The sequence below is a fragment of the Dicentrarchus labrax genome, unplaced genomic scaffold, assembly GCF_905237075.1.
Source record: "Dicentrarchus labrax unplaced genomic scaffold, dlabrax2021, whole genome shotgun sequence".
Taxonomy (NCBI): domain Eukaryota; kingdom Metazoa; phylum Chordata; class Actinopteri; family Moronidae; genus Dicentrarchus; species Dicentrarchus labrax.
In genome coordinates this window covers 5,570,396-5,585,783 of record NW_026136716.1, presented here as the reverse complement: position 1 = coordinate 5,585,783, position 15,388 = coordinate 5,570,396, and the positions used below count along the sequence as shown (strand labels likewise).

Below are 15,388 nucleotides of genomic sequence, written 5' to 3'. Positions count from 1 at the left end.
TTCTCTCCCTCACTTTTTCTCTCCCAATATTGGTCTAAGGGGACCTGAGGGCCCTTAAACTATTCAACGTAACATCAGCAGCATTTAGATGTCCATTAGCACACACCTCACCACTAACACACACGCACGCACACGCACACACACACACTTTTTCGCTTAGGGAGAGAAATGTTGATGCTAAAATGCACAGAGTAAGATCTGCAGACAAAACACACAGGGAGACTTGTGGGCGAATGCATATCAAATGCTTTGCATGCTTTGCATAACAAGAGCCAGGCAGATTTTCACAGGTGTGTATGAAAAGGACCTGTACAGGAAAAAGACACACACATGCAAATCATTTGTGTGTGTTGATTTCAGCTGGTTGCCAGTGGGGTTATTTTTAGGGACCCTGGGGTGAGGTTCATCCTGGGGTCAGGAGTTGGAACCATGACTGTGGCTTTGCATAGTTTAGCCTTTCAGCCACACATCAATGCCAATGATTCTTTAAGATTTCCCACTGTTCAGGCATCCATTAGTTTCAGTTAATTTCAGTGCAATATGAAAATAAACTTGAAGACACTTGAAACCAGAAACTAAGAGAGGCAAACCTTTAAAGTCAACATTTAGTTGTCATAGTTTAAATAGTGTAGTAGTGCATTGGGGAGCAGTGACTGTTTTGAAAACCCTGCCATAGTGGTGCATTTGATGAAACTCCAATGGAAACAGTTTGAAAAACGAAGGTGTGAAGGCAATGCTTTCAATAGGTTTCTTTGAACGTATGCACCATCAACAATGGGGTTTGTTGATGGTGCATATCCTGACCGTGCACTGCTAAACAGACAACTAACTACAATAATTAATCTGCCAATTCTTTTCTCAGTTAATTGTTTAATTAAATAATGGAAATAGTGAATGTTACAACTTGTACAACAAGTGACACACAGACTTGAAATTCACCAAAACACATCATGCAGACCTCTACTTTCAAGTGTTTACACGTCATCTGATATGAATGGAAACTAAGGGCTGCCTGAGAGGTAGAAAATCAATATTAACACTTTTAATAAGGTGTTGGAAATGGTCAAGATTTGTAGTTAATGGGATAATTTGCAGGCCTGTAGCATATAATTGTAATCAGTAGAAGATGCTGAGTTAAAGAATGTGTGTAATGAAGTGTGTTTGCAAAGGTAGGTATACATTTTCTTCCCGTACTTTGTCCCCTTTCCTGCCGTCTCTCCCTTCACCTCCCTCTTTCCTCCCTCCCTCCCTCCATCCTTTCGTCCGTCTGCCCTGAGGGAACATTACTGGCTGGGGACCTCTCTCTCTCTCCTTCTCTCACCCTTTCTCTCCCCCCTCTGTCAAACTCAGAGGCGTGAAACTGGAACCACGGCCGATTCAGCAAGTCTCCCGACATACACACACACACTCACACGACACACACACACACACACTGAAGTCTTCTCCTTTTGCCAAATTTAGCATCATCAGAGTTCCACCTTGGTTTGTCCCCCATCACACCCACCTGCACTCCTCCCCTCCTTCCTCCTCTTTTGGCTCTTTCCTTGCCCCCTCTCCTTCCTCCCACCCTTCCTGCTGAATCTGTCCTCTGTCGATATGTTCTCTCCGTCACCTCCTCTCCTTATCCTCTCCTTCTCTTATCCCTCTTTCATTTCTCTTTGTCCTCTCCTCCCTCTTTATCCCCTTTTCATTCTCTCCTATTGTGCCTCTCTCTCATGACCCTCCACTCCTCTCCCCTCTTTTCCTTTTCTCCGTCGTCCCACGCTTAACTCCTCCTGACTCCCATCTCTTGTCTCTCTTTTGTCATTTTTTTTTCACACTCCTCATCTACATCATCTCCTCATCTTTATGCCCCAACAGCTTTTATTTCTTCCATAAAAAATCTGCTCTTTGTCAAATTAACTGCTCAAAGAACGCCTTACAAGGTTAAATAATTTGCATTTATTATGTTTTTCTGGTTAAAAGAAAAACGTAATCTGAGTCAACACTGTGTTCTTCGGTTTGATGGGTTGAAAAAAAGCGAGTCATTAGTCAACGTACTCAGGCAGCATTTTAAATAGTCATTGTAGATTATTGCTGTGGAAAGGTGAGTGTAATTTGTCGGGAGTTTGTGTGTGTGTTGTCTTCCATAGTTGGCGTAAACAGGCCTCAGTAATTATAGCAGCTTCATTAATTACCTCCTCCTCCCCTCTACCAGCCACATTCTTTCAACTCTTCTTTCTTGTTTACCTCTCTCGCTCCATCCTTACAGTCTCCGCTCTCCTCCTTACCCTCCGCTCCCCAGTCTCTGAAACAGTTCTGTCCTAATTGCAGCTCTGCCCACTAACTAATGAGGAAGGCAAAGAAAGGAAGTAATGCTGGAGAAAGGGAAAGGAAATGGGGAATAGTCTCATCTTCAAAAAAAGAGGGAAAACAAAAAGAGATTTTCTTTGCCAGGACACTCAGGGAAAGGTGTCAGCTTCTACCTTCTGCCAAGAGGAAGGGAAACGTTTCCTCTTTTTGCTTTTTTTTATTTTATTTTGAGAACAGATTGACGAGTGGTTGGTTAAGGCTGCCAGCAGCATTGGGCATGGCACTCTTAACTTGTGTGTGTGTTAAAGTTTTGGTGCAATATTTGAAGCACACCTACGCTTTGGGGACTTCGGCACACGCACACTCTGCCGAACTCTCACACAAACTAAGGCCGAGAGCTTAGAAAGGGATGAAGTTGTTTTATTTTGGTGTGTGTGTGTGTGTGTGTGTGTGTGTGCGACAATGAGAGGGACAATGAGATGTTTTTATGAAGCCTTCTAGAGGACGTTCTCATCTTTCCAGTTCAAGGATCCTCGCTGGCTCTGTCAGCACCAAACGACGGCACAGCTGCGCCTCACACATTGAAACACACACACACACACACACACACACACACACACACACACATATGTTCACGTATACACACACACACACACACGCACAGATACTCATTTGTGTTCTTCTGAAAGAGCAGAGATACCCAGCCTTGAAGGGTGGGTGTGGTTGCTACCAAAATCTGCCCTTTGACTTTGAGCGGCGTACACAGAGACACACACACACACACACACCTGGAGGCCACAGAGTGGTCACACACTCACATTTCAGAGCTATCTGGTTTCATAAGCTGTGCATTTCATGAAAGGCTAAACTTCTCATGTCTTTCTCCACCGTTTTAGATTCTTTGTCATCCTTTGTCTTTCCTTATTCATCTATTCACTCATCTTTTTCCGCTTCCTCTTCATCTTTATACGGGTCCATTGAAAAAAGGGGGCAAGCTCGGCTCTCAGAAATCGATTCTGAGTGGGCTTTCTCTTAGATTCTCCTGTCTCATAGACAAGGTTTTGCAGCTTTATATAAATGCCTTGATGCTTAAGTTTGGGTTTATTTTTTGGATTGTGCCCAATGCTGATTGGCTGTTCTGTTGCTAACAAATCAACACACACTAAAATATTAAAGGTTTGTCTGTCTCAACCCAGCTCTAAGTTCCTCCTCCATCTTTCCCTTGTCCTCGCCTTTTTCTGTCTTCTATTTGTAACCTACCCAGAAGGCGCGTGCACACACACACTTCCAAGACTACACCTGTCCTGCTTTCTTTTTCTCTACTCCCTCTTTCTCTAACTCTGATATCTCCCTCATTCTGAGCATAGAGCTTTGGCAATTACTGCATCTTACTCACTAGGGTTTATGTGATGTATTTTACTAGGAAAGACACCAGCTTTTAATATGTTTAAGTTGACAATTTTCATGCCAAGTATTTAATGTCACCCACCTAAAATATATTAAAAGATGATAGATAATACCAAAGCATCTGAAACTGAATTCTAGACTATCGTGGGACACCAAAAACTCTCTTCAAATCTTGAAATCAATACAAATAATTAATCTTAGATTAAAGGATTCCCATTAACAACCACTGTAGAACTAATGGCTAATGCAATATTTAAGTGGTAATAAAACATCCTCATATCTATTGGACCATAGTTAGATGCAACCTTGTCTTGCACAAGTTACAAGTATGTGCTATTGATCTGCTTTGCCAAATACATTTCTGAGTCAGGGTGGGTGGAGGGTCAAAAAAAGACAGGACCTTGACAGGAAACACTTGGTTAAGATTAAGAAAAGATCTTTGAAGAGCTTTGAATGGGGTAAACAGAACCATAAAGAGTTAATCATGTTTTAGTTGCCAGGAGTGGATACTGCTGGAAAAAAACAACTATTTGCTAATGCAAATTAGTTGTATTTGCACATTCATTTTTAGGAAACAAGGTTGAACACACACACACACACACACACACACACACACACACACACACACAACCTTAATCTATGTGAGCACACACTCTTTGTTGCTGTCACTCAATATCATTAAGCAAGTATGAGCACTAAGTAACTCAGTCTTCCTCAGTGTCTCCTTCTCTCTGTTGCTGCTTGACAGAGAGCGGTATGGTACAGACAATGCCACCTGCCAGTTTCTGTCACTATAATTATAGCTATCTGCTTGCAGTAGTGTGTGTGTGCGTGTTGTGTGTGTGTGTGTGTGTGTGTGTGTGTGTGTGTGTGTCTTAGTATTCCAGTTGAGACGAAGAAGGCATCATCTTTGTCACTGAGCCTGATTGGAGTCACGAGGGGGTGGTGTATGTGTGTGTGCGTGCGTGCATGGGTGACTGTGTACGGTCTTCCTGTATGTGTGTAAATATGAGTGTGTGTGTGTGTGTGTGTGTGTGTGTTGTGCATGCAGTGATTCCCTTCCCCTGCCCCAGCTGTCTCCTTAGCTTTAACAATAGGCCTGGTAACAAAGACGTGGCCTTCAGCCTCCGTCATGTGATACTAGTGGTCTGCAGCCTCTCAGTCAGATGACCCAGGCTATTGTCCTCTATGGGTGACACACACTTGCACACCCACACACACACACACTTGCACACACACGGAAGCACAGAACACACACACCAATCCAAGGAAACACAGCACGTGTATGAACACGCACACACACACAGATTCTGACTGTAGCGTGCAGAGATACGAAGACACACGCAATGGTTGCACACAAAAAAAAAAAAGATACACACACTCATGAGATAGTGAGAACAGACGCACACACACAGACGCAATCTCAGGACGCAGACCCTTCCTCTCAGTCACATGCAGTCTGAACAAAGAGAAACTTTATTGCCATTGTCCTGATGACAGTGAGATCAGTGACTGATTGACAAAAGAGCAGCAGAGAAAGGAAACATATTGCTGATGTCCTGGAGGAACCCCCAGCCTCCACTTTTACCTTTAATTTTGAAAGGCAGCTGTGACCCTGAGGGGTCCATGATAGAGAGACGAAGATTTATTTGACGTCAAACGGCCAATTATTTTTTAACTTCATGTGTATCCTGCAAAACGTGTCTCTCCAGCGCGGTATTTCCTGCTTCACTTTGGAATGGCTGCTATCTGCCTGGTGCAAATATGGGTGACTGTGTCAAACAACCCTGCACCAGGCAGGTTATAGTGTGTGCTACTTATGTACTGTATGTACTGTGCGGCTGGAACGTAGAGGAACTCCTCGCTCATTCCCTTAACAATTACAGTTAAAGCAAGGTTGAGCAAGGCACTCAATCTTGAGCTGCTTTGACCTATTTTGGGGCAAGTCAAAGTCAAGTCTCAAGTCCTGCCAATGCAAGTATTAAGTCATTAAGGGCAAGTCCAAGGCAACTCTTTCAGGTTTCTGAATGACGACAAAATGATGCTGCATTTGAATATTTTCTTTTCAAAGGCGCATTAATACTTTTTTTGCAATCCTGCAGCAAACTCCTTTCATTGGCCTTAAAATTAAATATTCAAGCCATGCAAGGCTTGCCTTTCATCGTCTTACTCATCCTTATTTTTTGCCTGTTCTTCGGACTTTAGTAGGCCGTAACTACAGACCTGAAGGTTTTTATTTTCTCGGGTCAAGTCTTCATCTTTCTGTCTACTGTAATCTGACTTGAGTCTCCCGCTGTGCCTACAACTCTGCCTTCTGTCTCTTGTGGCATTAATAGATGCACCTAAATGTTAAAAATTCTCCATCTCTCACACTAACAACATCCTAAAGGAGGACAGTTATAGATAGTCAGCATGTGTGTGTGGCAGCAAGAGAGGAAACAGAAGCTGATGCTCCAGAGGCTCACAGATAGAAAGAGGTGAGCACATATGCGTGCAGAATGGGTGTGTATATTTGGAGTTTCAAACCAAAACAACAATGTTTTGGACACAAATAAGGAAGTGTCCTTTTAATGCAGGAATCAGTATTTGCATGAGTTGGATGTAAGTAAAAAAGCCTGAGCATGCTCAGTCTGTTCAAGATTCAAATAAAAAAATAGATATGCAGATGGAGATGGAAAAATCAACATAAGGTGTTTGGCCACCTCCTGCTTAACTTCCTTAATCACTCTATATCTGATACAGACAGAACAGCTCAAGTATAATGAAGTATGAATTCCATTTCTTAGTTCCTGTGGAACGAGAAAGGATGAAAGGATGAAAGGAAAAAGACAAAGAGGAGGACAAGTCCTGAATGTATGTGTGTGTGTGCGTGTGTGTGTGTGTGTGTGGTTGTGTGGTTGTGTGTGTGTGTGCGTTCGTATTTTCCTGCCAGGGTCTGTGTGTGACTAAAGCCAGGCCTGATAGCAGGGAAAGAGAGGGAGAGTGAGAGAGAAGAGGAGGAAAAAGGAAGCAGATGCTTGTGTGTTGGCACAAAAAGATATGTCCACTCTCTCTCTCACACACACATACATATGCACAGAGCATTTGCTCGACCCACAGAAGGAGCAGCACATGAAAGAGTTCCAGTATTGTCTCAATGATAGAAAAATACTCTACTGACCAACAGCAAAGTGGACCTCAAGGCCACAGAGCGAATGAATAGCAACAGAATGGAGAGTGTCGAGGTGTGTGTGTGGGGTGAGGGTCGTCTGAAATTGAAAAGAGCAGCACCTTGCAGCAAGAGTAGAAAGATGGTTTGAAAAGGGACGAGCGAGACGAAAAATTATCAACGATCAAACCACACACATAAACGTAAGCTCATATAAAAACACGCGTAATAAGTGTACACGTCTACACACAGGGAAAGAGGTGGAAAGAGAAGGGACGATAGGCAAATACAGTCAGAGTCTTTCAGTTCGAACACCTTGAGAGTGAGACATATAGTGTCTGTACCGAGATTTCTTAAGAGTCTGGTGCTTGTGTTTCCTTTTGTGCAAGACGGTGAGTAGAGGTGAATAGGTAGAGCCAACTGAGCACACAAACAGACACACAGCACAGACAGAGACACATGTCTCTATCAGTTTCATGGTGACAGCGTGAAGAGAAAAAAGCATTAATCCTTTAGGAGACAGAGAGGGAGGTGGAGAAAGAGGCTTATATTAACAAGGGACAAGAGGAGGGGAGGCAGGGAGAATGGGAGGTGGGTATGAACAGGGAAGGTAGAGGAAGAATAGCAAGCTTTAAGGGTGCAAAGGAAGGAAAGATAAATGAGACAAAGGTCAAGGAAGTGCTTAGAGAATGTACATGACTATAAAACACGCTGCTTATTACCGAGCTTATTTTAACAACTATCATTTACTTCCACTATTAGTCAGTGACCTTTGTTACCTCACACAGAAAAAAACCTATTCTTCAGTTGCCGAGTCTTAAATTCAGAATTTCCTTCAAAACAAAGAAAAAGCTTCAAGATTCTGTTGCATTATCTTGATACTAGTTCAGTGATTTCCATTTGTCTTGTGTTATCTTTAAGATATTGCCACTTATTTCTAAAAAGAAGCTTCACCCTTACTGGCAAAAACTAAATGTAATTAAAAAGCTGAATAAAAAAAGACATGCTATAACTGCTGTACGGGAATCGGTGGAATCAGATTTTGGTACAAATGAACAGCAACAGTAGCATTCAAAGATAATATTCACAAGATTTGTCACTGATCCTTCAGCGCGAAGACTTATGGTATCTCTCAGAGGGCTTGGGAGAGATGTTGAGCAAAATAATTATGGTGTTTTGAATTAAAGTTTGTGATGAAGTGATTCTTCTGCTCACTGAAGGTTTCTTGTGTGTGTGTGTGTGTGTGTGTGCCAGAATGTGCTGCCGTGCCACACTGTATGGATGAAGTGAGGATAGTCACTGATAAGTTATGCGTATATTTTCTGCACGATTATGCTGTCTATGTTGATGTTCTACATGGGTGTGTAACTTGAGTCTGTGTTAAGTTAAAATGGGGCAGTGTATCTATAAAGAAGTAACCTACTTATAAAAGGCTCTCCTTTATTCTAAAAATAATTTTTAGTGCAACACTGCCCTTTTGTGCTTGTGGTCTGCACTGTAAAAAATGACTAAATTAGCAAAGCAGACGTCACTGTTGCTAAGTGCTTACTGCTTGGTGCTGTTTATGCACTTCAGGTCCCTTAGTGATGGTTTGCAGGTGGCACTCTTGTGTTTTCACTGCTCACTAGAAACATAATGCAAAAGAGCAAAACTACACCAAATTTTTAGAACAAATTTTGTTAAATCGCCACTTGTAAGCAAGATAGAGCTGTGAAATTAATATTTACATTCATGAAACTGTTGCAGATTTAAAAACTGCAACTAGTGAAACAGTTTAATTTGTTCTGAGAAGAAGAAGAAGTTTTGAAATTAATGTGGCTTTGTATTTGTCCTTCATATGTTTTGATTAAATGGGCCATAACTTTGCTAAAATGCAAATGAGACAGTGAGACAGACATGCAGATGATGAAACCATAAGACAAAGATTGATACATTTGCAAATGCAAATAACAATAGCATGCAACATAGTGGAAAATGGAAAAGCAAAAACAGATGAAGTGGCCTCAACGCAGGCGACATTTCCCGAAAGCAGCAAAGGCTTCCATCAGCACACTGAGAACTTTTTTTTTTTACTTCAAATAAGTGCGATGAGTTTGCCTGTGATGTATAATAAACACTCAGTAAGTTTTGATTTCTCAAATTTCCAAAAAGAGACGAGGGGCAGAAGAGCCAATGAGGAGGACGAAGAAGCGAGACAGCGAGGATGAGAGAGAGGAAAGAGATGAGGAGAAAAAGGGAGGGAGGGCGTCCCAGTAGGCCTCTTTGTTGGGCAGCGATTTAGAGATTTACAGGCTCTTGTCCTTCTGTGTGTGTGTGTGTGTGTGTGTGTGTGTGTGTGTGTGTGTGTGTGTGTGGGTGTGTGTGCGCGCGTGCGTGTGTGAAGAGAGAGTAATTGAGCCTCCCTTCATCCAATATTTACCCACCAAACCGGAGCAATCATGCGAATTATGTTTACTGGGAACCAAGTGTCTTTCTTCCTCTTTATCTTTCTTTCTCTTTCCCACTTTCCCCATTCCTCGCTCGCTCTCTCTCTCCTGGCAACTAGAAACCATATCAAGATCCAAGCCAGGAGTAAATCTCTCACACACACACACACACACACACACACACACACACACACACACACACACACACACACACACACACACACACACACACACACAGGGGAAACAGGCCGATCTGTATTGATGATGGCCTAATTTAGATCTCTTTATTGGACTGATTTACGACAGCCAGACAAATCTGGGCATCTGGACCCAAGTGCGTGTCTCTATGTGTGTTTGTGTGTTTGTCCAGTTGAGCTGATACCCAACAAGACACACAATATCCTCCCTGCTTCATTTCATTCCTGTTTCCCTACCTCTCTTTGAATCAGCGGTGTCCTTTTCTCTCCCCGTCCTAGTCTTGTTTCAGCACTTTGAGTCCTCTCGCCGCTGCGACGGTGACGCACGCCATCCTGAAACATTTTAAAAACACACAAATCATCGTGCTGAACGAGGCAGTGCCAAAGTCAGGCCAGGGCCCTTCTGAGGTCAAGGTCACTGAATCTCTTACTGTCCTAGTGTCCGTGGCGGATTTGGTTTCACAGCTCTTTGCGATTGAGATATCAAACAACGGACAGACGAGAACACAGGAAAAAGCAAAAGCAGAAGAGCAACATTCGAACAGGGCATCCAGGTTTTGTAGCTACACTGCATTTTACGTGTTCCACCGATGTACCTCAGTACAGTGAGAGTGCTTCAGTTTGTAGCTTGAAAGAGGTCAAAGATTAAGAATATTCACATCAGCAAGGGAAAAATATTAAGATGCTCCAAGAAGACATCAAAAACGGTGTATGAGTCTTTTCTTTTTTAAAGATGAGAGCAAATTTGAAAAACTAAAAGGTTGAAGGGATGTATTCCAGGAGGAAGAGAACGCCTCAAAGGCACATTCATCTTCAAGATCAAGCTCAGGTTTCAACTTTTATTTGTCCCACTGGGCAGTTTCACAGCAACTATTAAAAACAGCAGCTTGACTTTGGTGCTTTCTGTATTTCCTTGCAGAGGTAAAACAAGACGGTTTAGCCTTTTAAAATTACAGAAAGGTTTTGGCTCCTGCTGAGGTTTAATGATTTCTTTTGAAATGATTTTCTTTTTTGTAATTTTTGTTAAAAAGGGATTATTCCCATTCATTACAACGGGGGTCATATTTTTGTAGATCCCTTCCTATCTTTAACATTAGGATTGTACTCACCAAGTTAATTGCTGAAATCTCAAATGCAGCAGTATCCCTTAAAAGAGGAAACAAGCAGTCAGTTTATGATGTGTTAAGTTAGTCAAACCTGTGCAACAACTGTGGAGGGCAAATGTTAAAATGATATCACTTTATGAGCCAACTCTCTGGTTCAACTGTGACCTATCATGCTTGCTATCTGAGGGATTATGACTGACTGACTACTTCAACACCTCCAAATAAAGTCGTTTAGATGATCCGGCAAAACGGTTTGCTTGTTTACAACCTCTCTGATTGTCTCACTCATATCTTATCCTCTTGGACTTTCTAATTTTTTGTCCCCAGATCTAAGCAATTAATCCGTTGAGTACGATGAGATAGGACATGACAATCAAAACTACTACTAAGACCTGAGACCAGAACTTTTCCTTTAAAGTGTACAAATGTATAAAATCTACCACGTCTGCGTTGTAAATATGATCTGTAAAGTTTAATCTTTTGTGTGTGTATGAGAAAAAGCATGTAGGTGTGCATGTGTGTGTACAGTAGTGTCTATAGCGAGACAGTGACAGAGGGCCTCATTGAAATAACTGTGGTCTCAAGGGGCCAGCTAAAAAGAGAGAGAGGGTAGGTGAGGGTAGACAGAGTATATGAGAGTCCAGGGAATCATTTAGGGTGTGTGTGTGCGTGTCTGTGTGTGTGCGTGTGGGGTGATTCATCCGTTCTGGTGGCGGCTAACCTTGGCATGTCCTGCCACGCGTGACGGGGTTGCACCCAGACGGCACTCTCTCGTCCTCTACATGTGTGTGTTTGTTGGGGTGTATAGGTGCATGTACGTCGTCTGGAAGAGTCAGCCTCCCCTCTGTGTGTGTGTGTGTGTGTGTGTGTGTGTGTGTGTATGAGTGAGTGTGTGTCTGTGCATCTCCATGCAAAAAAAAGAGACAAAGAAGAAGAAAAAAAAAGCAGGGGGCAGAGAATCCTAGTCAGGTTGTTTAGTGTCTTTGAATGATCTTGCCCCCGGGAGAAAGGGCAGAAGAAAGAATGAAAAATGTGTTAAGAAGTGTGTGTGTGTGTGTGTGTGTGTGTGTACGCCATTGTTCTGCTGTCAAACACACACACAAGCGTGCACACACACACAGCATCAAAAGACACACATAAACACACACTTTGTGATGACAGTATATTTATGCCTGCATGTGGAAAGGACAATTGGATCCCTGCAATCCCTTTGCTCTTGTTTAAACTCTGCCACACACACACACACACACACACACACACACACACAGACTGTGACAGATCACAGACAACTGTTCACCTGCCTTTGTCAAGGACTGAGTGTGTCATCTGGCATTATGTGCGAGTGTGTGCATAAGGAACACCAAACACATGCACAGCTGGGAGCTGTTGAGAAAGGGGAAGTACATTTTGGGGAAGTTCAGAGCTGAAGAAGAACTTGGTACAGGAATAGTAATATATGAACACCTGAAACACATGCACACCTAATACTCCATCATTTTCAGTCACTTTTTATGTTTTCACTATTTAAAGAGCTCTGCATTTCTGTTGTGATTTTGTGGATGTGATTGTTTTTTTGACAGAATATTGTCTTTTAATGCATATTGGAAAAGAAAAAACTCAATTTATTAATAGAAACATCTATAAAAAATATAAATATTATTATTATTTATTCTATTCTGTAATATTCTACATGTCAAGTGACTTCATCTAGTAAATGTTCAATACTTTTATTGGAAGAAGTCTCAGTTTGTCCAATAATAAACCTCAAGATTCACATAACCACAAAAACGCTAAATACATTACATGAAATATATGTGCACAAAAGGATGTGTACTTTCAGTGGTGAGCGGGCTTTATGCTTTGAGAAAGGATAAATCCTAATGCTCATGTTCAGGTGTCCACATACTTTTGAGAGTAAATGCTCATACAGAAGTAACACAGTTCTGTACTTTTTTAAAAATCATAAACACAGTATTGTAACTTTAAATTTAGGAGCAGAAAGAGGAAGGTGATTGAAGGGAAATTTTTCAGTTCAAACAATTAAATCATGTATATCACTTATGATTCCTGTTTTCTGTCCCTCCTCCTTTGTCAACTCCCCCCCCTTCAGGTTCCCGATCGATTTCTGGAGGTGGCCCAGGTGACTCTTCGCGAGTTCTTCAACGCCATTGTGGCTGGAAAGGATGCAGACCCATCCTGGAAGAAGGCCATCTACAAGGTGATCTGCAAACTGGACAGCGAGGTTCCCGAGGTCTTTAAATCCCCCAACTGTCTACAAGAACTCCTCCATGACTGACTAAAGCGAGGGAGGAAACACGGCAAGCAAGACAAACCTCCAAGGACCGTGAGAAGACTGTAAGAAAATGCCTCCAAAAGGCGCAGTTAGACTAGGTTGAGGTCTTCAGTGAAATGCGTTTCATGGTGTTTGACATTCAATGAAGTGACTTTGAGGCTTCCACAGAGGTTTGTTGGTGGTTGTTTTTTGGTCAGCCCTTCTTTTAAAAAGACAAAACTGCCCTCCAAATGTTTTATAAAGAAAAAAAATATTCCTCTCCAGCGACTTCTACGAGGGCTCGGACTCATGAGTGAGACGATACTCAAATTAACAAATTATGTTGAGACTTTTATAAATTAAAAGCGAAATTGAACGTCCTTGCACTTACAGAATAGCTCCTCCTCGCCGAAAACCCCGTCGCCTCTTTCTCCTCCACCTCGTCCAAGCTCGCTCTTCATCAACGGGTGAGGGACAGATGACGGATCAATCTTCAGCCCATGACTTGAGGTCTGGAGCAAACTAAAAAGAAAGAAGATGATAATATATAAAATCTTTTTATTGTGGATGTTTTTAAGTTACATGGACATTTTGGGGGAAAAAAGTGTTGTTTCTGTATTTTTTCTCCTTTGTATAAGCTTACAGCCTCTCTTCTATAAACCTTCAGTCACTGACATAGATACACATGCACACACAAGCACACTGACACACACCTCTTGAATAGGAAAGCACAGTAGCATTCCCAAATCCTCACCCGAACCCAGACAAACTGGGCATAAACAAACTTAGTTGTTGTTTATTTCCCTTCTTTTTCCCCCCTCCTCTTTTTACTTCTCCCTCTTCTTACTGTACTGAGACGTACTGGGTGTTTTTTTGACTGTGTGGCTCTCCTTGCCCCACCCTTCCCTGGCTGCCCCTCTTGGCTCATGTTTGGATTCAGGCACCCGGAGCATCAAAGACATTTTACCATTTCATTTTCAAGAAATCTCTCGGATCTAGATACTTAGATATTAGGAAAACACGAGACAAACTGTATGGCAAGTTTATTTTAAGCCGTTGTGAATCCGATTGATCCGTTAACCTCAGTTACCGCACTTGTTTGGCTTAATTACTACAGAGCCGATGCTAATGATATCTGAGATTGGTCCCTTTTACCTTTTACCTAAACACGTGATGGACAGGATTTCTTCATTTTTTCATGTAAGATTTGTGACAAAGTTATGTACCGCACAGAACATTTTATTGTTGAAAAATACACTCTAGTGGACAAACTATGTAATGGCAACACTGTTTCTAGCATTTCTGTCTGATAGAGAAATACACCAGTATCTATATATCTGTGATAAGCCAAAATCAGATTTGTTGATAATATTTTCAAGATATAGCACTGATGCTTTAAAATGGATCTACCGTTTGTAAGTCATTGTTGTAATAGTGTTACAGGAAATAGTAACAAGAACACAAGAGCTATTCTTCATGGTGCTCTGGGACAGCCTAACCTTTGATGATACACACTTCGCGGTGCGTCTTTCAAGTACCAATCGGACTCTTGCACCAAGGATTTTAACACTTTTACAAAACACTGACGACTAAGTGCGGTACAATCAGCCGTTCTCCGAGTTGAGCTCATACCTCGTACATTCCGAGATGTCAAAATGTCCAATTTTAACGCCCCCTTCATGCAAAGAACCTTGATACTGGAAGTCACCACAGGTCACCAAACCTCCACTGGAATTTTTTCTCGATGCTCCGGGTGGCCAAGAGGGGCAGCTGCACCGGCCGGGTCATGTGTGAAGTGTTTAAAGTTTTAACAGCAAAAAAAAAAAAAAAGACATACAACAAAATGCTGATATTTGTAGCTTGTATAGATGTAATAATTACTCTGATATTGTTATTATTTATAATTGAAATAATTATTCCTATTAATGTTATTCTGATGATGATTATTATTAATGCTTGCTACAGATTTGACCAGTGGTTTACTCATTGTTTATCCATCACACTGCAACATGAAATAAATTATTCTTTGAAAAAAAAGAAAAAGAAAAAGGGGGAGTTGTTTGTAAGTGTGCGATTGTACTTTTCGCTGCTTTATTTGCAGAGGTGCAGAGGGTGTTGACCGTTTGCATGTGCCTGCCCACACACACCAAATCACCATCAACCCAAGCAGTAACTAGGCAACGTGACGGCCACTTTAACTCTGTCCATGCCCTCCCTCTGTCTCGCTCTCTCCCTCGCTCTGTGGATTCTGTATAGGGGACATGTGATCCCTTGTTGTTGTTGCTGATGAATTGAAAAGAGGAGCGCTGTGTGATTATTGTCAGCACAAAAGCCTCAAAAAGCTGCTGACGCCTAGATTAGCCAGTACAAAGATGCAGGGACAGACTCACACTCTCTCACACACACACACACACACACACACACACACACAGACACACACACACACACACACAAAAAGACATAGGTACATACTCACACTCATACACAAAGGCACAAGGCCTGTCTGCCCTTGTTGCCCTACCATCCTTCTCACTCCTCTA

General features: G+C 42.0%; 1 protein-coding gene and 1 long non-coding RNA gene across 4 annotated transcripts in view; one reads left to right on the top strand and one right to left on the bottom strand.

Moving 5' to 3' along the window:
• Positions 1-14,897, top strand: part of LOC127378526 (prospero homeobox protein 1) — a 37,058-nt gene extending 22,161 nt beyond the window's left edge. The window contains exon 7 of the mRNA XM_051427416.1: positions 12,687-14,897. Coding sequence (XP_051283376.1) covers positions 12,687-12,872 — 186 coding nt within the window. The 3' untranslated portion in view covers positions 12,873-14,897. The remainder of the gene's footprint in view (positions 1-12,686) is intronic.
• Positions 1-15,388, bottom strand: part of LOC127378538 (uncharacterized) — a 184,572-nt gene that overhangs the window by 121,703 nt on the left and 47,481 nt on the right. For 2 of the 3 annotated variants that reach the window (XR_007888069.1, XR_007888071.1), the window contains exons 4-6: positions 13,240-13,370; positions 10,580-10,616; positions 9,708-9,803 (exon numbers count right to left, since the gene is read on the bottom strand). This is a non-coding gene — a long non-coding RNA (uncharacterized LOC127378538). The remainder of the gene's footprint in view (positions 1-9,707; positions 9,804-10,579; positions 10,617-13,239; positions 13,371-15,388) is intronic. The other variant, XR_007888070.1, reaches the window with a different exon arrangement.